Source organism: Oncorhynchus nerka, linkage group LG2, assembly GCF_034236695.1.
Source record: "Oncorhynchus nerka isolate Pitt River linkage group LG2, Oner_Uvic_2.0, whole genome shotgun sequence".
Taxonomy (NCBI): Eukaryota; Metazoa; Chordata; class Actinopteri; order Salmoniformes; family Salmonidae; genus Oncorhynchus; species Oncorhynchus nerka.
In genome coordinates, this window is record NC_088397.1 from 17,961,874 (window position 1) to 17,989,184 (window position 27,311).

The following is a 27,311-nucleotide window of genomic DNA, read 5'->3' on the forward strand; positions in this document are numbered from 1 at the left end:
TGCAGTGATATGTCATCCCATCTGGTTTGCGCTTAGTGGGACATTGACCCAACACACCTACAGGCAGTGTAAGGGCTATTTGACCAAGAAGGAGAGTGATGGAGTGCTGCATCAGATGACCTGGTCTTCACAATCACCTGACCTCAACCCAATTGAGATGGTTTGGGATGACTTGGACCGCAGAGTGAAGGAAAAACAGGCAACAAGTGCTCAGCATATGTGGGAACTCCTTCAAGAATGTTGAAAAAGCATTCCAGGTGAGGCTGGTTGAGAGAATGCCAAGAGTGTGCAAAGCTGTCATCAAGGCAAAGGGTAGCTACTTTGAAGAACACTTTTTTGTGGTTACTACATGATTCCATATGTTATTTCATACATTTAACATTTACATTTAAGTCATTTAGCAGACGCTCTTATCCAGAGCGACTTACAAATTGGTGCTTTCACCTTATGACATCCAGTGGAACAGCCACTTTACAATAGTGCATCTAGGTCTTTTAAGGGGGGGGTGAGAAGGATTACTTTATCCTATCCTAGGTATTCCTTAAAGAGGTGGGGTTTCAGGTGTCTCCGGAAGGTGGTGATTGACTCCGCTGTCCTGGCGTCGTGAGGGAGTTTGTTCCACCATTGGGGGGGCCAGAGCAGCGAACAGTTTTGACTGGGCTGAGCGGGAACTGTACTTCCTCAGTGGTAGGGAGGCGAGCAGGCCAGAGGTGGATGAACGCAGTGCCCTTGTTTGGGTGTAGGGCCTGATCAGAGCCTGGAGGTACTGAGGTGCCGTTCCCCTCACAGCTCCGTAGGCAAGCACCATGGTCTTGTAGCGGATGCGAGCTTCAACTGGAAGCCAGTGGAGAGAGCGGAGGAGCGGGGTGACGTGAGAGAACTTGGGAAGGTTGAACACCAGACGGGCTGCGGCGTTCTGGATGAGTTGTAGGGGTTTAATGGCACAGGCAGGGAGCCCAGCCAACAGCGAGTTGCAGTAATCCAGACGGGAGATGACAAGTGCCTGGATTAGGACCTGCGCCGCTTCCTGTGTGAGGCAGGGTCGTACTCTGCGGATGTTGTAGAGCATGAACCTACAGGAACGGGCCACCGCCTTGATGTTATTTGAGAACGACAGGGTGTTGTCCAGGATCACGCCAAGGTTCTTAGCGCTCTGGGACGAGGACACAATGGAGTTGTCAACCGTGATGGCGAGATCATGGAACGGGCAGTCCTTCCCGGGAGGAAGAGCAGCTCCGTCTTGCCGAGGTTCAGCTTGAGGTGATGATCCGTCATCCACACTGATATGTCTGCCAGACATGCAGAGATGCGATTCGCCACCTGGTCGTCAGAAGGGGAAAGGAGAAGATTAATTGTGTGTCGTCTGCATAGCAATGATAGGAGAGACCATGTGAGGTTATGACAGAGCCAAGTGACTTGGTGTATAGCGAGAATAGGAGAGGGCCTAGAACAGAGCCCTGGGGACACCAGTGGTGAGAGCACGTGGTGAGGAGACGGATTCTCGCCACGCCACCTGGTAGGAGCGACCTGTCAGGTAGGACGCAATCAAGCGTGGGCCGCGCCGGAGATGCCCAACTCGGAGAGGGTGGAGAGGAGGATCTGATGGTTCACAGTATCGAAGGCAGCCGATAGGTCTAGAAGGATGAGAGCAGAGGGAGAGAGAGTTAGCTTTAGCAGTGCGGAGCGCCTCCGTGATACAGAGAAGAGCAGTCTCAGTTCAATGACTAGTCTTGAAACCTGACTGATTTGGATCAAGAAGGTCATTCTGAGAGAGATAGCGGGAGAGCTGGCCAAGGACGGCACGTTCAAGAGTTTTGGAGAGAAAAGAAAGAAGGGATACTGGTCTGTAGTTGTTGACATCGGAGGATCGAGTGTAGGTTTTTCAGAAGGGGTGCAACTCTCGCTCTCTTGAAGACGGGAGGGACGTAGCCAGCGGTCAGGGATGAGTTGATGAGCGAGGTGAGGTAAGGGAGAAGGTCACCGGAGATGGTCTGGAGAAGAGAGGAGGGGATAGGGTCAAGCGGGCAGGTTGTTGGGCGGCCGGCCGTCACAAGACGCGAGATGTCATCTGGAGAGAGAGGGGAGAAAGAGGTCAGAGCACAGGGTAGGGCAGTGTGAGCAGAACCAGCGGTGTCGTTTGACTTAGCAAGCGAGGATCGGATGTCGTCGACCTTCTTTTCAAAATGGTTGACGAAGTCATCTGCAGAGAGGGAGGAGGGGGAGGGGAGGAGGATTCAAGAGGGAGGAGAAGGTGGCAAAGAGCTTCCTAGGGTTAGAGGCAGATGCTTGGAATTTAGAGTGGTAGAAAGTGGCTTTAGCAGCAGAGACAGAGGAGGAAAATGTAGAGAGGAGGGAGTGAAAGGATGCCAGGTCCACAGGGAGGCGAGTTTTCCTCCATTTCCGCTCAGCTGCCCGGAGCCCTGTTCTGTGAGCTCGCAATGAGTCGTCGAGCCACGGAGCGGGAGGGAGGACCAAGCCGGCCTGGAGGATAGGGGACATAGAGAGTCAAAGGATGCAGAAAGGGAGGAGAGGAGGGTTGAGGAGGCAGAATCAGGAGATAGGTTGGAGAAGGTTTGAGCAGAGGGAAGAGATGATAGGATGGAAGAGGAGAGAGTAGCGGGGGAGAGAGAGCGAAGGTTGGGACGGCGCGATACCATCCGAGTAGGGGCAGTGTGGGAAGTGTTGGATGAGAGCGAGAGGGAACAGGATACAAGGTAGTGGTCGGAGACTTGGAGGGGAGTTGCAATGAGGTTAGTGGAGGAACAGCATCTAGTAAAGATGAGGTCGGGCGTATTGCCTGCCTTGTGAGTAGGGGGGGAAGGTGAGAGGGTGAGGTCAAAAGAGGAGAGGAGTGGAAAGAAGGAGGCAGAGAGGAATGAGTCAAAGGTAGACGTGGGGAGGTTAAAGTCGCCCAGAACTGTGAGAGGTGAGCCGTCCTCAGGAAAGGAGCTTATCAAGGCATCAAGCTCATTGATGAACTCTCCGAGGGAACCTGGAGGGCGATAAATGATAAGGATGTCGAGGGACTGGAGGGAGGCATAGGCTGAGATGAACTCTGCCTTGTTGGCCGCAGATCGGCAGTTCCAGAGGCTACCGGAGACCTGGAACTCCACGTGGGTCGTGCGCGCTGGGACCACCAGATTAGGGTGGCCGCGGCCATGCGGTGTGGAGCGTTTGTATGGTCTGTGCAGAGAGGAGAGAACAGGGATAGACAGACACATAGTTGACAGGCTAGAGAAGAGGCTACGCTAATGCAGAGGAGATTGGAATGACAAGTGGACTACACGTCTCGAATGTTCAGAAAGTTAAGCTTACGTAGCAAGAATCTACTTGACTAAAATGATTAAAATGATACAGTACTGCTGAGGTAGGCTAGCTGCGTTGTTGACACTACCTAATCAAGTCGTTCCGTTGAGTGTGAAGTTTCTACAATGCTGCTTTTCGGGGCAAGCTGGCTAGCTAGCAGTGTTGGTTACGTTACGTTGCGTTAGGAGAACGACAATAGCTGGCTAGCTAACCTAGAAAATCGCTCTAGACTACACAATTATCTTTGAAACAAAGACGGCTATGTAGCTAGCTATGTAGCTAGCTACGATCAAACAAATCACACCGTTGGGACTGTAATGAAATGAAATGAAAATATGATACTACCTGTGGAGCGAAGCGGAATGCGACCGGAATGCGAAAGTTCTATTCAGTAGACGTTGGCTGGCTATTGGCTAGCTAGGAGTGTCTCCTACGTTAAGGACGACAAAATAGCTGGCTAGCTAACCTCTGTAAATTAAGATAATCACTCTAAGACTACACACTCTAACTACACAATTATCTTGGATACGAAGACAGCAAAGACAACTAGGTAGCTAGCTAACACTACACTAATCAAGTCGTTCAGTTGAGTGTGATAGTTACTACAGTGCTACGGTAGACGGTGACCGTGTTGGGCAGATAGGAGACGACGAAATACGATAATTACGCAATTATCTTTGATACAACGACGACTATGTAACTAGCTAAGAAGAAATTGCTAAGATTAGACAAATCAGACCGTTGTACTATAATGAAATGTAATGAAATGTAATGAAAAAGTTATACAACCTGCAGACCGAAGCGCGGATGCGACCGGCTCATAGTTTTGATGTCTTCACTATTATTCTACAATGTAGAAAATTGTCAACATAAAGAAAAACCCCTGAATGAGTAGGTGTGTCCAAACTTTCGACTGGTACTATATGTATATTCAAAAAATATATATTCAAAAAATAATATATATATATATATATATATATATATATATATATATATATACAGTGCCTTCTGAAAGTATTCAGACCTCTTGACTTTTTCCACATTTTGTTAGGTTACAGACTTATTCTAAAATGTATTAAATCTGAGTTTTTTTTATCAATTAATACAACACCCCAAAATGACAAAGCAAAATCTGGTTGCTATTAGTTTTTAACTATACAGAAATATCACATTTACATAAGTATTCAGACCCTTTTTCAGTATTTTGTTGAAGCACCTTTGGCAGAAATTACAGCCTCAAGTCTTCTTGGGTATGACGCTACAAGCTTGGCTCACCTGTATTTGGGGAGTTTCTCCCATTCTCCTATGCAGATCCTCTCAAGCTCTGTCAGGTGGGATGGGGAGCTTTGCTGCACAGCTATTTTCAGTTTGGCCTTGGTGGTTCCAAACTTCTTCCATTTAAGAGGCCACTGTGTTCTTGAAGACCTTCAATACTGCAGAAATGTTTTGGTACCCTTCCCCAGATCTGTGCCTCGACACAATCCTCTTGGAGCTCTACAGACAATCCCTTTGACCTCATGGCTTGGCTTTTGCTCTGACATGCACTGTCAACTGTGGGACCGTGTATAGACAGGTGTGTGCCTTTCCAAATTATGTCCTATCAATTGAATTTACCGCGGTGGACTACAATCAAGTTGTAGAAACACCTCAAGGATGATCAATGGAGGTATTGTGTGTAGATTTCTTAAATGTATTATTCCATTTTAGAATAAGGCTGTAACACAACAAAATGTGGGAAAAGTCAACGGGGGTGAATACTTTCCCAGGGCACTGTATATTATAACCTTGTATTTAGAAACACATTTTAAGAAAATGGACACATTTTGACTGTGGTGGTTCTATACACACCACAGCCGACCTCCTATGCAATATTTGACCTCTTCTCACCTGCTGCAATGTTCTGAGCTGTTTATGTGTTGTGTAATAGCGCTAAGCGTTGGCCTTGAACACTGAGAAGTGACTAAACAACGTTGAAGCCGTAGTGCCTTGCATGAATAGAGTTATCACCCGCTCAGTCAACACAGCTCTGGGGTGTCTTGAAATCCACTTTACAAATAACATATAATATTGCTATTATTGAACCTTTCTTGGTGGTTCAAGGCTGGACAATATGGCTCTCTTTTCGAAAGTTAGAATCTAAACGAATTATATATGGTAGAACATGCAGGGAAAATGGGAGAATGCGTCACCACTGATATGATGCTGGTCCTGGCGCTGTCCTTTCAAGCACCGGATGTCGTAAGATGTCGAGCTGGTGCTATGCGGGTGGAGCAGGTCAGGGCCACCGAGAGCGGTTATAGCCAACAAAATGCTGCTCAATGCTGCAGCGCTGCATTTAAATGCATCTGCTGGAATACACACACACACACACACACACACACACACACACACACACACACACACACACACACACACACACACACACACAAACTACGATTTCTAGCTAGAGAGCACTTATCAATAAACTATAGGATAATTGTTGATCTATTATTTTACATATGGTTCTACAACGCACTGGACGTTTCACCCACCTGCGTGAGCCTCAGCCTATGTTCTCCCCCCAATGGAGAATTCCAATCACGGTTTGCAAGTGACGGTAAAATACCGGAGAGAGCGAGCCGACCGGTGAAGTGACGATATCTCGAGTCACTTTTACCAAAACTGGGGGAACGTCTCGTTCGTAGGTGATGATGTGGAAACCACATGTCTACGTAATGGAAAACCGATCTCTTGGTTTGAACCCCTCCTCCCTCTCATCCCACCCCCTTCCTCGCGCCCGCCTCTCTCGAGCGCAGGGGTACGGGACCACGCACACACATCCCTACCGGATGCGTTATACTTTTGGGAGAAGGGAGGGCCGTAGTCAGCTTATTTTCATCAACAAGGTGAGGAAGAGAGGAAAAGAAGAGGGGGAAAGAGAAAACAGAAACTACCCGGATAGGAGAGCAGCAGCAGTGCACTGGGACTCTACCAGAGAAGCATGGATTATTCATTTTAAAAAGCCTAGGCTTTATTAAATATTCAACACGTTTTTTTAAAGACGCAGGAACGACGGGATTGATTCCTGCTGGGATTTACAGTAAAAGCGAGTAGCCTTCACCAACGTGACGACGCGACTTGATTTGGATTCGGGGCTCCAGCGTTTGGCTATGCGTTGCTGGTTAGAAAGCTCCGCTGCAGTGTTCGCATAGGGATGGTACCCCTACGGGTTCATTAACGGACCGATCCCATATCCACCGTCACCCCGGGAACATACGAACTAATATGCAATGGTTTTTTGTCCAGAAATCCCCTGCGTTCCGCCGACTACACGCTAGCTCCGCATGTCTGTCTGCCGCACCGCTCCCCCTGTGCGGCAGATGCGATCTAAAGAGTCTATTTGGGCTTCTGACGCGCCGGCCAGGCGGCAGCAGCAGTACCCGCAGCAGCGATACCGTTAAGGAGCAGGAGCAAGTGGAGGAAACTGCAGCATTCGCCTTCATTCTGAGGTATAACGAAGCGTTTCTTCAGCTAAGCGCCAACGCGAAGGACCCGGGGATTCACCTGTTCTGTTCTATGGTCCAGCTGGTTGGGCCGAGTCGCAGAGCTAAGCCCAACGGGACCTGGCTGTTATGCAAGCGGGGGGAGCGAGTCCCCATGAGGGTGTCTAGGCTGCTGGAGAGCTCCTCGACCAAATCGATGAGGTTTCTTTGGAACATTTACAGCAAAGGATCGCATATGCTGCAGTGTCTTTGTGGCAAGAGTCTCAAGAAAACCAAGAACCCAACTGGTGAGTGAGAGACTGAGAGAGTGACCCCCATGTGTGTGTGTGTGTGTGTGTGTGTGCGTGCGTGCGTATGCGTGCTTGTGCGTGTGTGTGTATCTCCCCCTGTGACTGCACTGTTAGGCGCAAGCTTGTGGTTGCTGGTGTGTTGTAGCTGCAATCGCAATTGTGCACCAAGTGAGCGCAGGGGGAGAGCAGGAGAGGGAGAAAGAGGAGGAGTAGAGGAGGGGGTGAATAACTTATTTGCGCAGACCCCACTACTGCTGCCACTGCTGCTGCTGGTGGTGGTGTGTGTGTGTGTGTGTGTGTGTGTGTGTGTGTGTGTGTGTGTGTGTGTGGAGCGCGTGCGCGCGTGCCAGAAGCGCAGCAGGAAAAAAGCCAACACACAAAAACAAATCCCTTAAACGCAACGACACAGCAACATATAGATTTCAGCTGTAGCGGAACTTTTTTCATGTGATTGTAGGGCCTGTTATGCCAATTCTATTTAGCTGCAGACTGTATCGAGGCTGCGTCTTTTCGCTGTGCTGTGGCTGCCGCTGTTCTCACTCGGGTTTGTTCGGGTTTGTATCACTGCAGTAATGCTCACTTCTGCAACACTTCCACGGGCTCAGCTCAGTACTGGCCCAGTCAAACACTCTGCGGCCCTAAACCTAAACGCAATGTTTCCCCTTTACGTCGATATTAGGAATTCACCAAGGCTGCATACGAATTGGACATCAAGGCTATCTGTTGATGCAGCTCACCTAGATACGTTGCCATGACTGTAAAGACCCGCTGAGATATACACAGCATTTTTTTTTTCATAGAGCTTTTGATCTATAAATAACATCATCAGATATTCCAACACAAAGGCCTATAGCATCTCAAAGCAATGCAACATATGCTGCACCAACAATGGAACATGTAGGCCAACTTTGAATTACACAAGGCCTACCAAGTCTTTTCTCACTTCCCCAAATAGGTTATTTTTCTAGTAGGCCTACACTGAAAAAAATAAGGTTCTTAAATAGTTCTTCCTCAGCTCTTAAAGGGACAGTTCGAGATTTGGCTGTGAAGCCCTTTATCTACATCTCCAGAGTCAGATTAACTTGTGGAGACCATTTGTATGTCTGTGCATGAAATTTGAAGGAAGTTGCTAACTAACAATAGCGAAATTTGTTATTCTAGCTGTTCTCATAGACTTCCAGTATTGCACTAACGCTAGTTAGCGTTGACTCATGAAACTGCCTCTAACTTCCTTCATACTGGATGCATATACATCCAAATTGTATCCACGATGTCACACCCTGACCATAGTTTGCTTTGTATGTTTTGGTTGGTCAGGGTGTGAGCTGAGTGGGCATTCTATGTTACATGTCTAGTTTGTCTAGTTCTATGTTTGGCCTGATATGGTTCTCAATCAGAGGCAGGTGTTCGTCATTGTCTCTGATTGGGAACCATATTTATGTAGCCTGTTTGGTGTTGGGTTTTGTGGGTGATTGTCCTTGTTACGGTCTCTGTGTTACTTTGCACCAGTATTAGGCTGTTTCGGTTTTTGTGTTACGTTTTTGATTCGTGTTTACTTTGTTTCATTAAACATGGATCGCAATAGCCACGCCGCATTTTGGTCTGACTCTCTTTCACCTAAGGAAAACCGTGACACACAAGTTCATTTGACTCTGTTGAAGGAGATAAAGGGATTCATTGCCAAAATCACAAACTATGCCTTTAAGGTTCCTTGGAGAACTCTTGACTGATAAATAGCCTTTGAGTTAAGTGGGGTTTCTTGATGTGGCATCTACAGTTCTTCAAAATTCTAAAAGGTTCTTGAAATGTACGGAAGCCTCCAGATGTGTCCCTTTCATAGCACACAGCAAATTGGCCAGTGTTAATAGTGTTTATTTTTCAGTGTAACATTTCTAGTGTTGATTCGGAAGGTAAATTAACACTGGATGAGTTAAATTAACACTGGAAGAGTTAAATTAACAATAAGTGGTGAAAAATAATCCCAGTGTTGGTGTTAATATCCAGAGTTGAAACAAAACCAGGCCCATCATTATCATATTTCCCAGCATTCTCTATTGCTGTTAGATTTTTGTTTCAATATGTGGACCCCAGGAAAAGTAGCTGTTGCTTTAGCACTAGCTCATTGGGATCCTTATAAAATGAAAAATACTACATATCTATATTTTTTGCATGTACATTGATTGATTATTGATTAATTAATCTTATGCTACTCAAATATAAATAGCATACATTTTTGTAAACATATATCATTTGTTACTTGGACTTATTGCACATGTTACTGAAATGGTTGTTCCAGTTTAGATGCTTAAGGTGGTCTCATACGTTAGTCTTCCCAACCCTAGCAGTCATTCTGAATGCACGTTGTGGGTGAATAAACATTGCAAATGTTGGATATACCCACTTTTAATAGATTCCAATAAGAATTACATATCATTTTGCAAAACAGCATAAAATGACTTGCAGGTCTGACGTGACGTGTAAACCTTGAGTTTCAGGACACTGTATAAAAAGGCATTATGTAATATGTATTGTATTGTTTAAAATAATATTTTAAAGATAACATGTTCACTTAGTATCTCTACTTGGTGAAGGCCACAGGATTGAAAATTAATGAATGCAACAACCCTTTCTTTGTCACTAACAAGTCATGGGTGGTAACACTGCAATTTGCTCGAAGGCAAGGCACACTGGGAAATCCACCATTGAATTCACAGGCGGCTGGTAGCATCTTAATTTGGGAGGATGGCTTATAGTAATGGCTTGAATGCAATTAACTTCTTTGGGATAAGGGGGCAGCATTTTCACTTTTGGAATAGTGAATAGTGTGCCCAGAGTGAACTGCCTCCCACTCAGTCCCAGATGCTAATATATGCATATTAGTATTAGTATTGGATAGAAAACACTATGAAGTTTCTAAAACTGTTTGAATGATGTCTGTGAGTATAACAGAACTCATATGGCAGGCAAAAACCTGAGAAAAAATCCAAACAGGAAGTGGGAAATCTGAGGTTTGTAGTTTTTGAACTCACCCCTATCGAATACACAGTGGGATATGGGTTATTTTGCACTTCCTACGGCTTCCACTAGATGTCAACCGTCTTTAGAACGTTGTTTCATGCTGCTCCTGTGAAGGGGGGGGGGGGGGGTGAGAGCTGTTTGATTAAGGGGTCTGCCAGCAGCCTCATTCTCAGTCACGCGCATTTCACATGAGAGGTACAGTATCTCTTGTTCCATCGCTTTTCTACAGACAATGGAATTCTCCGGGATGGAACATTATTGAACATTTTAAGATAAAAACATCGTAAAGATTGATTCTATACTTAGTTTGACAAGTTTCTTCGACCGGTAATATAACTTACAGGTCAAACGGGACCAGAACGCGCTTTTGGATTTGTTGACCAAATGCCCTAACAAAAGAAGCTATTTGGACATAAATGGACATAAATGATGGACATTATCGAACAAAACAAGCATTTATTGTGGAACTGCGATTTCTGGGAGTGCATTCTGATGAAGATCATCAAAGGTAAGTGAATATTTATAATGCTATTTATGACTAATGTTGACTACCCAACATGGCGGATATTTCTCTGGCTGGTTTGGGCTCTGAGCGCCGTTCTCAGATTATGCTTTTTCCATAAAGTTTTTTTGAAATCTGACACAGCGGTTGCATTAAGGAGAAGTGTATCTAAAGTTCCATGCATAACACTAAAATTTTCATCAACATTTATAATGAGTATTTCTGTGAATTCATGTGGTTCTCTGCAATATCACTGCATGTTTTGGAACTACTGAACATAACACGCAAATGTAAAATACGATTTTTGGATATAAATATGAACTTTACCGAACAAAACATACATGTTTTGTGTAACATGACGTCCTATGAGTGTCATCTGATGAAGATCATCAAAGGTTAGTGATTCATTTTATCTCTATTTGTGCTTTTTGTGACTCATCTCTTTGGCTGAAAAAATGGCTGGGTTTTTCTGTGAGTTGGTGGTGACCTAACATAATCGTTTGTGGAGCTTTCGCTGTAAAGCATTTTTGAAATCAGACACTGGGCCTGGATTAACGAGAATTTTATCTTTAAAATGGTGCCTAATACTTGTATGTGTGAGAAATTAGATTTATGATATTTCTGTTGATTTTTATTTGGCGCCCTGCAATTTCATTGGCTGTTGGCGAGGGGTTCCCAGTCCTAGACAGGTTAATGGAATGCTATCAAACACATCACACATATGATTTCCATGTGTTTGATACCATTCCATTCACTCCTTTCCAGCCATTATTATGAACAGTCCTTTACAGAACCTATTAGAGATCTATAAAGAACCATGCATACACGTTTATTTTTAATAGGTCTACACAATTGTAGCCCTCCACAAGTCTGGCTCATCCTTGGGAGCAATTTCCAAATGCCTGAAGGTACCACATTCATCTGTACAAACAATAGTACACAAGTATAAACACTATGGGACCACGCAGCCATCATACCGCTCAGGAAGGAGACGCGTTCTGTCTCCTAGAGATGAACATATTTTGGTGCGAAAAGTGAAAGTCAATCCCAGAACAACAGCAAAGGACCTTGTGAAGATGCTGGAGGAAACAGGTACAAAAGTATCTACAGTTAAACGAGGCCTATATCGACATAACCCGAAAGGCCACTCAGCAAGGAAGAAACCACTGCTCCAAAACCGCCATAAAAAAGCTACGGTTTGCAACTGCACTTGGGGACAAAGATAGTACTTTTTGGAGAAATGTCCTCTGGTCTGATGAAACTGTTTGGCCATAATGACCATCGTTATGTTTGGAGGAAAAAGGGGGGGTTTTGCAAGCCGAAGAACACCATCCCAACCATGAAGCACGGGGGTGGCAGCATCATGTTGTGGGAGTGCTTTGCTGCAGGAGGGACTGGTGCACTTCACAAAATAGATGGCATCATGAGGTAGGAAAATTATGTGGATATATTGAAGCAGCATCTCAAGACATCAGTCAGGAAGTTAAAGCCCTGACCTCAATCCTATAGAACATTTGTGGGCAGAACTGAACAAGCGTGTGCGAGCAAGGAGGCCTACAAATCTGACTCAGTTACACCAGCTCTGTGAGGAGGAATGGGCCAAAATTCACCCAATTTATTGTGGGAAGCTTGTGGAAGGCTAACCGAAATGTTTGACCCAGTTAAACAATTTAAAGGCAACGCTACCAAATACTGATTGAGTGCATGCAAACTTCTGACCCACTGGGAATGTGATAAAAGAAATTAAAGCTGAAGTAAATCATTCTCTCTACTATTATTCTGACATTTCACATTCTTAAAATAAAGTGGTGATCCTAACTGACCTAAGACAGGGAATGTTTACTTGGATTAAATGTCAGGAATTGTGAAAAACTGAGTTTAAATGCATTTGGCTAAGGTGTATGTAAAGCTCCGACTTCAACTGTACAGGACCTCCCTCCAATAGACATTGAAACATTGCAGTGAATCGCAAACTTCCACAAGTCAGTGTCGAGGGAGAGACCGTGGTGGAACTGTAATCTCATTATGCTCTGGGTCCACAGTTCCAGCACGTTCCAGCACAGCACAATTCCACATGATTCCAACCAAACAGGTCTTGTAAACAAAGCTTCTTCAAAGCTGACTGATACTGTATAGTGATTATACTAGGCTGTTATCTGCAGAAGCTATATATGAGTTTGTTGTGACATGGGACAGTGGTCCAGTCACTTTTGACAGAAGAAACAACATTGCAATTGTAAATACAGGCATTTCAGTTTAGTCAGTGTCTATTTTTGCTATCACTGACAGCCTGAGAGAGAGAGAGAGAGAGAGAGAGAGAGAGAGAGAGAGAGAGAGAGAGAGAGAGAGAGAGAGAGAGAGACTGTGTCAGCTTGTCTTCTACAGGCTTCTGACCCAGACTCCCAGCAGATGGTTATATGTTCCCAGCCTGCTCTGGCTTATAGCTGCCTGATTGCTTGGTAGAGGGCCTAGCACTTGTTTGCTAAATACACCCGGCCTCAATAGCTTGTACTTGTTGTTTTGTTTGTCTCTGTGTGTGAAGTAGCTCTTGGCAGCCGCTGTCCATGGTGCTGACCAGGCCCATTAAAAAGTAGGAGTGTTGAATGGACAGCTCCAAATGAAGTACCTTACACCAGGGGGAGCCAGCCTTTCTCCTGGGGAGCCCCTGCTACAGGGAAGGTTAAACAGCACCCAAATTATACCCATTAAGGTCCACTCGCTCTCTCTCACACTTTCTCACACACACACACTCTCGTGCTCTTTCACACTCTCTCTTTCAAACTCTCTCTCTCACTGACACTCACTCACAATGTCTCACTCTCTTTTCTCTCTCTCTCTCTCTCTCTCTCTCTCTCTCTCTCTCTCTCTCGCTCAATCTATCGTTTCAATATAAATATCAATATAAATCACTGACCGTCATTCATTGTTTAAAGAGAGAAATGTGATGTTATTTAATGCTTCATATCCCATTTAACCGTGTCCCAGCTAGAAACTTTCTCACTTCCTTTCTTCCTCTCTCTCTCTCTCTCTCTCACACGCACACGCACACGCACACACGCACACGCACACATGCACATTCACACACATACATGCACAAACACACACACACATACACACACGCACACACACAAATACACAAGCACACACATACATGCACACACACATACATGCACACACTCACACACACACACACACACAAATGCACATGCACACACACACACACACACACCACCCACACACACACACGTAAAGACACACCCACATACACACACACACACATACATACATCCTCAGGGGTTGAATGTTGTATTGACCGCTGCTGGATCCATGATCAGTTGAGGCCAGAGAGAAAGGCCAAGGGTCAGTGATACACAACATTAAATCAGCACATCAATTTCTACCCCATAACAGAATGAGAAAATGGTGTGTGTGTGCTGGCATTTGAAGATTATTGTACTAGATGGTCCTTTGAGTCTTAGTTTTGTATTTTGATTGAGAAACCAGCATTCTATATTAGCACAAGGGCTCAATACAGACAGCCAGTGTAAGGTCCTACAGATTGCCACAGGGGTGAACTCTATGTGGAGCAGGCATCCGGCTTTGGCTTGCGTAAATGCCCAGCTAGTGTAACGGTGCTAGCATTAGCATCCCTCAGACTGCCAGTGCAATTCCTATTGGAAATGCTAACAGGTAGCACCTCTCGCTATACAGCTTTGTAATTAAGCAATAACACACAAGGGGTTGTGGTATATTACCAATATACCACGGCTAAGGGCTGTTCTTAGCCATGACGCAATACACTACCTTATTGCTATTATAAACTGGTTCCTAGCGTAATTCGAAAAGTTTTTAAAATGTTTTTTTATACCCATGATATTCAGTCTGATATAGCACAGCTTTCAGCTAATCAGCATTCCGGGTTCAAACGACCCAGTTTATAATAAAGCTTATATCATTGCAGGACTCTCAGGGGATACGTGATAGGCTTTTTTCTGTTCAAAGGAAACAGTTTAGGATTATGTCCTCCCTTTCATATTCACTGATCTAACAACAGGAGAGAGGTAACAGCTGATGTCCTGGTGACCTGACAACAGGAGAGAGGTAACAGATGATGTGCTGGTGACCTGACAACAGGAGAGAGGTAACAGCTGATGTGCTGGTGACCTGACAACAGGAGAGAGGTAACAGCTGATGTGCTGGTGACCTGACAACAGGAGAGAGGTAACAGATGATGTGCTGGTGACCTGACAACAGGACAGAGGTAACAGCTGATGTGCTGGTGACCTGACAACAGGAGAGAGGTAACAGATGATGTGCTGGTGACCTGACAACAGGACAGAGGTAACAGCTGATGTGCTGGTGACCTGACAACAGGAGGAGATGATGTGCTGGTGACCTGACAACAGCTGAGGTAACAGCTGATGTGAACTGACAACAGGAGAGAGGTAACAGCTGATGTGCTGGTGACCTGACAACATGAGAGAGGTAACAGCTGATGTGCTGGTGACCTGACAACAGGAGAGAGGTAACAGATGATGTGCTGGTGACCTGACAACAGGACAGAGGTAACAGCTGATGTGCTGGTGACCTGACAACAGGAGAGAGGTAACAGCTGATGTGCTGGTGACCTGACAACAGGAGAGAGGTAACAGCTGATGTGCTGGTGACCTGACAACAGGAGAGAGGTAACAGCTAATGTGCTGGTGACCTGACAACAGGAGAGAGGTTTCAACTGTTCTGCCTGCGGCTATATAATCCTGACCTGTTCACCGGACGTGCTACCTGTCCCAGACCTATTATTTGACCATGCTGGTCAATTATGAACATTTTAACATCTTGGCCATGTTCTGTTATAATCTCCACCCGGCACAGCCAGAAGAGGACTGGCCACCTCTCATAGCCTGGTTCCGCTCTAGGTTTCTTCCTAGGTTTTGGCCTTTCTAGGGAGTTTTTCCCAGCCAACGTGCTTCAACACCTGCATTGCTTGTTGTTTGGGGTTTTAGGCTGGGTTTCTGAGATATCAGCTGATGTACGAAGGGCTATATAAATACATTTGATTTGATTTTGATTTGATTTGAGGTAACAGCTGATGTGCTGGTGACCTGACAACAGGAGAGAGGTAACAGCAGCTGACAGCCCCAGACTGGAAACACCTTTATATACAATGATACATTGAGCTGGACACCCCAGACCGGAAACACCTTTATATACAATGATACATTGACCTGCCCACCCCAGACCGGAAACACCTTTATATACAATGATACATTGAGCTGGACAGCCCCAGACCGGAAACACCTTTATATACAATGATACATTGAGCTGGACAGCCCCAGACCGGAAACACCTTTATATACAATGATACATTGAGCTGGACAGCCCCAGACCGGAAACACCTTTATATACAATGATACATTGAGCTGGACAGCCATAGACTGGAAACAAACATTATATACAATGATACATTGACCTGGACAGCCCCAGACTGGAAACACCTTTATATACAATGATACATTGAGCTGGACAGCCATAGACTGGAAACAAACATTATATACAATGATACATTGACCTGGACAGCCCCAGACTGGAAACACCTTTATATACAATGATACATTGAGCTGGACAGCCCCAGACTGGAAACACCTTTATATACAATGATACATTGAGCTGGACAGCCCCAGACTGGAAACACCTTTATATACAATGATACATTGAGCTGGACAGCCCCAGACTGGAAACACCTTTATATACAATGATACATTGAGCTGGACAGCCCCAGACTGGAAAACACCTTATATACAATGATACATTGAGCTGCCCACCCCAGACTGGAAACACCTTTATATACAATGATACATTGAGCTGGACAGCCCCAGACTGGAAACACCTTTATATACAATGATACATTGACCTGGACAGCCCCAGACTGGAAACACCTTTATATACAATGATACATTGAGCTGGACAGCCCCAGACTGGAAACACCTTTATATACAATGATACATTGAGCTGGACAGCCATAGACTGGAAACAAACATTATATACAATGATACATTGACCTGGACAGCCCCAGACTGGAAACACCTTTATATACAATGATACATTGAGCTGGACAGCCCCAGACTGGAAACATCTTTATATACAATGATACATTGAGCTGGACAGCCATAGACTGGAAACAAACATTATATACAATGATACATTGAGCTGCCCACCACAGACTGGAAACACCATTATATACAATGATACATTGAGCTGGACAGCCCCAGACTGGAAACACCTTTATATAAAATGATACATTGAGCTGGACATCCCCAGACTGGAAAACACCTTTATATACAATGATACATTGAGCTGCCCACCCCAGACTGGAAACACCTTTATATACAATGATACATTGAGCTGGACAGCCCCAGACTGGAAACACCTTTATATACAATGATACATTGAGCTGGACATCCCCAGACTGGAAAACAACTTTATATACAATGATACATTGAGCTGCCCACCCCAGACAGGAAACACCATTATATACAATGATACATTGAGCTGGACAGCCCCAGACTGGAAACACCTTTATATACAATGATACATTGAGCTGGACAGCCCCAGACCGGAAACACCTTTATATACAATGATACATTGAGCTGCCCACCCCAGACTGGAAACACCTTTATATACAATGATACATTGAGCTGGACAGCCCCAGACTGGAAACACCTTTATATACAATGATACATTGACCTGCCCACCCCAGACTGGAAACACCTTTATATACAATGATACATTGAGCTGGACAGCCCCAGACCGGAAACACCTTTATATACAATGATACATTGAGCTGGACAGCCCCAGACCGGAAACACCTTTATATACAATGATACATTGAGCTGGACAGCCCCAGACTGGAAACACCTTTATATACAATGATACATTGAGCTGGACAGCCATAGACTGGAAACAAACATTATATACAATGATACATTGACCTGGACAGCCCCAGACTGGAAACACCTTTATATACAATGATACATTGAGCTGGACAGCCATAGACTGGAAACAAACATTATATACAATGATACATTGACCTGGACAGCCCCAGACTGGAAACACCTTTATATACAATGATACATTGAGCTGGACAGCCCCAGACTGGAAACACCTTTATATACAATGATACATTGAGCTGGACAGCCCCAGACTGGAAACACCTTTATATACAATGATACATTGAGCTGGACAGCCCCAGACTGGAAACACCTTTATATACAATGATACATTGAGCTGGACAGCCCCAGACTGGAAAACACCTTATATACAATGATACATTGAGCTGCCCACCCCAGACTGGAAACACCTTTATATACAATGATACATTGAGCTGGACAGCCCCAGACTGGAAACACCTTTATATACAATGATACATTGACCTGGACAGCCCCAGACTGGAAACACCTTTATATACAATGATACATTGAGCTGGACAGCCCCAGACTGGAAACACCTTTATATACAATGATACATTGAGCTGGACAGCCATAGACTGGAAACAAACATTATATACAATGATACATTGACCTGGACAGCCCCAGACTGGAAACACCTTTATATACAATGATACATTGAGCTGGACAGCCCCAGACTGGAAACATCTTTATATACAATGATACATTGAGCTGGACAGCCATAGACTGGAAACAAACATTATATACAATGATACATTGAGCTGCCCACCCCAGACTGGAAACACCTTTATATACAATGATACATTGAGCTGGACAGCCCCAGACTGGAAACACCTTTATATAAAATGATACATTGAGCTGGACATCCCCAGACTGGAAAACACCTTTATATACAATGATACATTGAGCTGCCCACCCCAGACTGGAAACACCTTTATATACAATGATACATTGAGCTGGACAGCCCCAGACTGGAAACACCTTTATATACAATGATACATTGAGCTGGACATCCCCAGACTGGAAAACAACTTTATATACAATGATACATTGAGCTGGACAGCCCCAGACTGGAAACACCTTTATATACAATGATACATTGAGCTGGACAGCCCCAGACTGGAAACACCTTTATATACAATGATACATTGAGCTGCCCACCCCAGACTGGAAACACCTTTATATACAATGATACATTGAGCTGGACAGATATAGACTGGAAACAAACATTATATACAATGATACATTGAGCTGCCCACCCCAGACTGGAAACACCTTTATATACAATGATACATTGAGCTGGACAGCCCCAGACTGGAAACACCTTTATATACAATGATACATTGAGCTGCCCACCCCAGACTGAAAACACCTTTATATACAATGATACATTGAGCTGGACATCCCCAGACTGGAAAACACCTTTATATACAATGATACATTGACCTGGACAGCCCCAGACTGGAAACACCTTTATATACAATGATACATTGAGCTGGACATCCCCAGACTGGAAAACACCTTTATATACAATGATACATTGAGCTGCCCACCCCAGACTGGAAACACCTTTATATACAATGATACATTGAGCTGGACAGCCCCAGACTGGAAACACCTTTATATACAATGATACATTGACCTGCCCACCCCAGACCGGAAACACCTTTATATACAATGATACATTGAGCTGGACAGCCCCAGACTGGAAACACCTTTATATACAATGATACATTGAGCTGGACAGCCCCAGACCGGAAACACCTTTATATACAATGATACATTGAGCTGGACAGCCCCAGACTGGAAACACCTTTATATACAATGATACATTGAGCTGGACAGCCCCAGACTGGAAACAAACATTATATACAATGATACATTGAGCTGGACAGCCCCAGACTGGAAACACTTTATATACAATGATACATTGAGCTGGACAGCCCCAGACTGAAACAAACTTTATATACAATGATACATTGACCTGGACAGCCCCAGACTGGAAACACCTTTATATACAATGATACATTGAGCTGGACAGCCCCAGACTGGAAACACCTTTATATACAATGATACATTGAGCTGGACAGCCCCAGACTGGAAACACCTTTATATACAATGATACATTGAGCTGGACAGCCCCAGACTGGAAACACCTTTATATACAATGATACATTGAGCTGGACAGCCCCAGACTGGAAACACCTTTATATACAATGATACATTGAGCTGCCCACCCCAGACTGGAAACACCTTTATATACAATGATACATTGAGCTGGACAGCCCCAGACTGGAAACACCTTTATATACAATGATACATTGAGCTGGACAGCCCCAGACTGGAAACACCTTTATATACAATGATACATTGACCTGGACAGCCCCAGACTGGAAACACCTTTATATACAATGATACATTGAGCTGGACAGCCCCAGACTGGAAACAAACTTTATATACAATGATACATTGAGCTGGACAGCCCCAGACTGGAAACACCTTTATATCAATGATACATTGAGCTGGACAGCCCCAGACTGGAAACACCTTTATATACAATGATACATTGAGCTGGACAGCCCCAGACTGGAAACAACTTTATATACAATGATACATTGAGCTGCCCACCCCAGACTGGAAACACCTTTATATACAATGATACATTGAGCTGGACAGCCCCAGACTGGAAACACCTTTATATACAATGATACATTGAGCTGGACATCCCCAGACTGGAAAACACCTTTATATACAATGATACATTGAGCTGCCCACCCCAGACTGAAACACCTTTATATACAATGATACATTGAGCTGGACAGCCCCAGACTGGAAACACCTTTATATACAATGATACATTGAGCTGGACATCCCCAGACTGGAAAACAACTTTATATACAATGATACATTGAGCTGCCCACCCCAGACTGGAAACACCTTTATATACAATGATACATTGAGCTGGACAGCCCCAGACTGGAAACACCTTTATATACAATGATACATTGAGCTGGACAGCCCCAGACTGGAAACACCTTTATATACAATGATACATTGAGCTGCCCACCCCAGACTGGAAACACCTTTATATACAATGATACATTGAGCTGGACAGCCCCAGACTGGAAACACCTTTATATACAATGATACATTGACCTGAACAGCCCCAGACCGGAAACACCTTTATATACAATGATACATTGAGCTGGACAGCCCCAGACTGGAAACACCTTTATATACAATGATACATTGAGCTGGACAGCCCCAGACTGGAAACACCTTTATATACAATGATACATTGAGCTGGACAGCCCCAGACTGGAAACACCTTTATATACAATGATACATTGAGCTGGACAGCCCCAGACTGGAAACAAACATTATATACAATGATACATTGAGCTGGACAGCCCCAGACTGGAAACACCTTTATATACAATGATACATTGAGCTGGACAGCCATAGACTGGAAACAAACATTATATACAATGATACATTGAGCTGGACAGCCCCAGACTGGAAACACCTTTATATACAATGATACATTGAGCTGGACAGCCCCAGACTGGAAACACCTTTATATACAATGATACATTGAGCTGGACAGCCCCAGACTGGAAACACCTTTATATACAATGATACATTGAGCTGGACAGCCCCAGACTGGAAACACCTTTATATACAATGATACATTGAGCTGGACAGCCCCAGACTGGAAACACCTTTATATACAATGATACATTGAGCTGCCCACCCCAGACTGGAAACACCTTTATATACAATGATACATTGAGCTGGACAGCCCCAGACTGGAAACACCTTTATATACAATGATACATTGAGCTGGACAGCCCCAGACTGGAAACACCTTTATATACAATGATACATTGAGCTGGACAGCCCCAGACTGGAAACACCTTTATATACAATGATACATTGAGCTGGACAGCCCCAGACTGGAAACAACTTTATATACAATGATACATTGAGCTGGACAGCCCCAGACTGGAAACACCTTTATATACAATGATACATTGAGCTGGACAGCCCCAGACTGGAAACACCTTTATATACAATGATACATTGAGCTGGACAGCCATAGACTGGAAACAAACATTATATACAATGATACATTGAGCTGCCCACCCCAGACTGGAAACACCTTTATATACAATGATACATTGAGCTGGACAGCCCCAGACTGGAAACACCTTTATATACAATGATACATTGAGCTGGACATCCCCAGACTGGAAAACACCTTTATATACAATGATACATTGAGCTGCCCACCCCAGACTGGAAACACCTTTATATACAATGATACATTGAGCTGGACAGCCCCAGACTGGAAACACCTTTATATACAATGATACATTGAGCTGGACATCCCCAGACTGGAAAACACCTTTATATACAATGATACATTGAGCTGGACAGCCCCAGACTGGAAACACCTTTATATACAATGATACATTGAGCTGGACAGCCCCAGACTGGAAAACACCTTTATATACAATGATACATTGAGCTGGACAGCCCCAGACTGGAAACACCTTTATATACAATGATACATTGAGCTGGACAGCCCCAGACTGGAAACACCTTTATATACAATGATACATTGAGCTGCCCACCCCAGACTGGAAACACCTTTATATACAATGATACATTGAGCTGCCCACCCCAGACTGGAAACACCTTTATATACAATGATACATTGAGCTGGACAGATATAGACTGGAAACAAACATTATATACAATGATACATTGAGCTGCCCACCCCAGACTGGAAACACCTTTATATACAATGATACATTGAGCTGGACATCCCCAGACTGGAAAACACCTTTATATACAATGATACATTGAGCTGGACAGCCCCAGACTGGAAACACCTTTATATACAATGATACATTGAGCTGGACATCCCCAGACTGGAAACACCTTTATATACAATGATACATTGAGCTGGACAGCCATAGACTGGAAACAAACATTATATACAATGATACATTGAGCTGGACAGCCCCAGACTGGAAACACCTTTATATACAATGATACATTGAGCTGGACAGCCCCAGACTGGAAACACCTTTATATACAATGATACATTGAGCTGGACAGCCCCAGACTGGAAACACCTTTATATACAATGATACATTGAGCTGGACAGCCCCAGACTGGAAACACCTTTATATACAATGATACATTGAGCTGGACAGCCCCAGACTGGAAAACACCTTTATATACAATGATACATTGAGCTGCCCACCCCAGACTGGAAACACCTTTATATACAATGATACATTGAGCTGGACAGCCCCAGACTGGAAACACCTTTATATACAATGATACATTGAGCTGGACAGCCCCAGACTGGAAACACCTTTATATACAATGATACATTGAGCTGGACAGCCCCAGACTGGAAACACCTTTATATACAATGATACATTGAGCTGGACAGCCATAGACTGGAAACAAACATTATATACAATGATACATTGAGCTGGACAGCCCCAGACTGGAAACACCTTTATATACAATGATACATTGAGCTGGACAGCCCCAGACTGGAAACACCTTTATATACAATGATACATTGAGCTGGACAGCCCCAGACTGGAAACAAACTTTATATACAATGATACATTGAGCTGGACAGCCCCAGACTGGAAACACCTTTATATACAATGATACATTGAGCTGGACAGCCCCAGACTGGAAACACCTTTATATACAATGATACATTGAGCTGGACAGCCCCAGACTGGAAACACCTTTATATACAATGATACATTGAGCTGGACAGCCCCAGACTGGAAACACCTTTATATACAATGATACATTGAGCTGGACAGCCCCAGACTGGAAACACCTTTATATACAATGATACATTGAGCTGGACACCCCAGACTGGAAACACCTTTATATACAATGATACATTGAGCTGGACAGCCCCAGACTGGAAACACCTTTATATACAATGATACATTGAGCTGGACAGCCCCAGACTGGAAACACCTTTATATACAATGATACATTGAGCTGGACAGCCCCAGACTGGAAACACCTTTATATACAATGATACATTGAGCTGGACAGCCCCAGACTGGAAACACCTTTATATACAATGATACATTGAGCTGGACAGCCCCAGACTGGAAACACCTTTATATACAATGATACATTGAGCTGGACAGCCCCAGACTGGAAACACCTTTATATACAATGATACATTGAGCTGCCCAGCCCCAGACTGGAAACACCTTTATATACAATGATACATTGAGCTGGACAGCCCCAGACTGGAAACACCTTTATATACAATGATACATTGAGCTGGACAGCCCCAGACTGGAAACACCTTTATATACAATGATACATTGAGCTGGACAGCCCCAGACTGGAAACACCTTTATATACAATGATACATTGAGCTGGACAGCCCCAGACTGGAAACACCTTTATATACAATGATACATTGAGCTGGACAGCCCCAGACTGGAAACACCTTTATATACAATGATACATTGAGCTGGACAGCCCCAGACTGGAAACACCTTTATATACAATGATACATTGAGCTGGACAGCCCCAGACTGGAAACACCTTTATATACAATGATACATTGAGCTGCCCACCCCAGACTGGAAACACCTTTATATACAATGATACATTGAGCTGGACAGCCCCAGACTGGAAACACCTTTATATACAATGATACATTGAGCTGCCCACCCCAGACTGGAAACACCTTTATATACAATGATACATTGAGCTGGACAGCCCCAGACTGGAAACACCTTTATATACAATGATACATTGAGCTGGACAGCCCCAGACTGGAAACACCTTTATATACAATGATACATTGAGCTGGACAGCCCCAGACTGGAAACAAACATTATATACAATGATACATTGAGCTGGACAGCCCCAGACTGGAAACACCTTTATATACAATGATACATTGACCTGGACAGCCCCAGACCGGAAACACCTTTATATACAATGATACATTGAGCTGGACAGCCCCAGACTGGAAAACACCTTTATATACAATGATACATTGAGCTGCCCACCCCAGACTGGAAACACCTTTATATACAATGATACATTGAGCTGGACAGCCATAGACTGGAAACAAACATTATATACAATGATACATTGAGCTGCCCACCCCAGACTGGAAACACCTTTATATACAATGATACATTGAGCTGGACAGCCCCAGACTGGAAACACCTTTATATACAATGATACATTGAGCTGCCCACCCCAGACTGGAAACACCTTTATATACAATGATACATTGAGCTGGACAGCCCCAGACTGGAAAACACCTTTATATACAATGATACATTGAGCTGGACAGCCCCAGACTGGAAACACCTTTATATACAATGATACATTGAGCTGGACAGCCCCAGACTGGAAAACACCTTTATATACAATGATACATTGAGCTGCCCACCCCAGACTGGAAACACCTTTATATACAATGATACATTGAGCTGGACAGCCATAGACTGGAAACAAACATTATATACAATGATACATTGAGCTGGACAGCCCCAGACTGGAAACACCTTTATATACAATGATACATTGAGCTGGACAGCCCCAGACTGGAAACACCTTTATATACAATGATACATTGACCTGGACAGCCCCAGACCGGAAACACCTTTATATACAATGATACATTGAGCTGGACAGCCCCAGACTGGAAACACCTTTATATACAATGATACATTGAGCTGCCCACCCCAGACTGGAAACACCTTTATATACAATGATACATTGAGCTGGACAGCCCCAGACTGGAAACACCTTTATATACAATGATACATTGAGCTGGACATCCCCAGACTGGAAAACACCTTTATATACAATGATACATTGAGCTGCCCACCCCAGACTGGAAACACCTTTATATACAATGATACATTGAGCTGGACAGCCCCAGACTGGAAACACCTTTATATACAATGATACATTGAGCTGGACACCCCAGACTGGAAACACCTTTATATACAATGATACATTGAGCTGGACACACCCAGACTGGAAACAAACATTATATACAATGATACATTGAGCTGGCCACCCCAGACTGGAAACACCTTTATATACAATGATACATTGAGCTGGACAGCCCCAGACTGGAAACACCTTTATATACAATGATACATTGAGCTGGACAGCCCCAGACTGGAAACACCTTTATATACAATGATACATTGAGCTGGACAGCCCCAGACTGGAAACAACCTTTATATACAATGATACATTGAGCTGGACAGCCCCAGACTGGAAACACCTTTATATACAATGATACATTGAGCTGGACAGCCCCAGACTGGAAACACCTTTATATACAATGATACATTGAGCTGGACAGCCCCAGACTGGAAACACCTTTATATACAATGATACATTGAGCTGGACAGCCCCAGACTGGAAACACCTTTATATACAATGATACATTGAGCTGGACAGCCCCAGACTGGAAACACCTTTATATACAATGATACATTGAGCTGGACAGCCCCAGACTGGAAACACCTTTATATACAATGATACATTGAGCTGGACAGCCCCAGACTGGAAACACCTTTATATACAATGATACATTGAGCTGGACAGCCCCAGACTGGAAACACCTTTATATACAATGATACATTGAGCTGGACAGCCCCAGACTGGAAAACACCTTTATATACAATGATACATTGAGCTGCCCACCCCAGACTGGAAACACCTTTATATACAATGATACATTGAGCTGGACATCCCCAGACTGGAAAACACCTTTATATACAATGATACATTGAGCTGCCCACCCCAGACTGGAAACACCTTTATATACAATGATACATTGAGCTGGACAGCCCCAGACTGGAAACACCTTTATATACAATGATACATTGAGCTGCCCACCCCAGACTGGAAACACCTTTATATACAATGATACATTGAGCTGGACAGCCCCCAGACTGGAAACACCTTTATATACAATGATACATTGAGCTGGACAGCCCCAGACTGGAAACACCTTTATATACAATGATACATTGAGCTGGACAGCCCCAGACTGGAAACACCTTTATATACAATGATACATTGAGCTGGACAGCCCCAGACTGGAAACACCTTTATATACAATGATACATTGAGCTGGACAGCCCCAGACTGGAAACACCTTTATATACAATGATACATTGAGCTGGACAGCCCCAGACTGGAAACACCTTTATATACAATGATACATTGAGCTGGACAGCCCCAGACTGGAAACACCTTTATATACAATGATACATTGAGCTGCCCACCCCAGACTGGAAACACCTTTATATACAATGATACATTGAGCTGGACAGCCCCAGACTGGAAACACCTTTATATACAATGATACATTGAGCTGGACAGCCCCAGACTGGAAAACATCTTTATATACAATGATACATTGAGCTGCCCACCCCAGACTGGAAACACCTTTATATACAATGATACATTGAGCTGGACAGCCCCAGACTGGAAACACCTTTATATACAATGATACATTGAGCTGGACAGCCCCAGACTGGAAACACCTTTATATACAATGATACATTGAGCTGCCCACCCCAGACTGGAAACACCTTTATATACAATGATACATTGAGCTGGACAGCCCCAGACTGGAAACAAACATTATATACAATGATACATTGAGCTGGACACCCCAGACTGGAAACAC

General features: G+C 44.0%; 1 protein-coding gene across 1 annotated transcript in view; it reads left to right on the forward strand.

Moving 5' to 3' along the window:
• Positions 1-6,190: 6,190 nt before the first annotated feature.
• Positions 6,191-27,311, forward strand: part of LOC115125822 (fibroblast growth factor 14-like) — a 210,079-nt gene continuing 188,958 nt past the window's right edge. Inside the window, exon 1 of the mRNA XM_065024039.1 lies at positions 6,191-7,075. Coding sequence (XP_064880111.1) covers positions 6,571-7,075 — 505 coding nt within the window. The 5' untranslated portion in view covers positions 6,191-6,570. The remainder of the gene's footprint in view (positions 7,076-27,311) is intronic.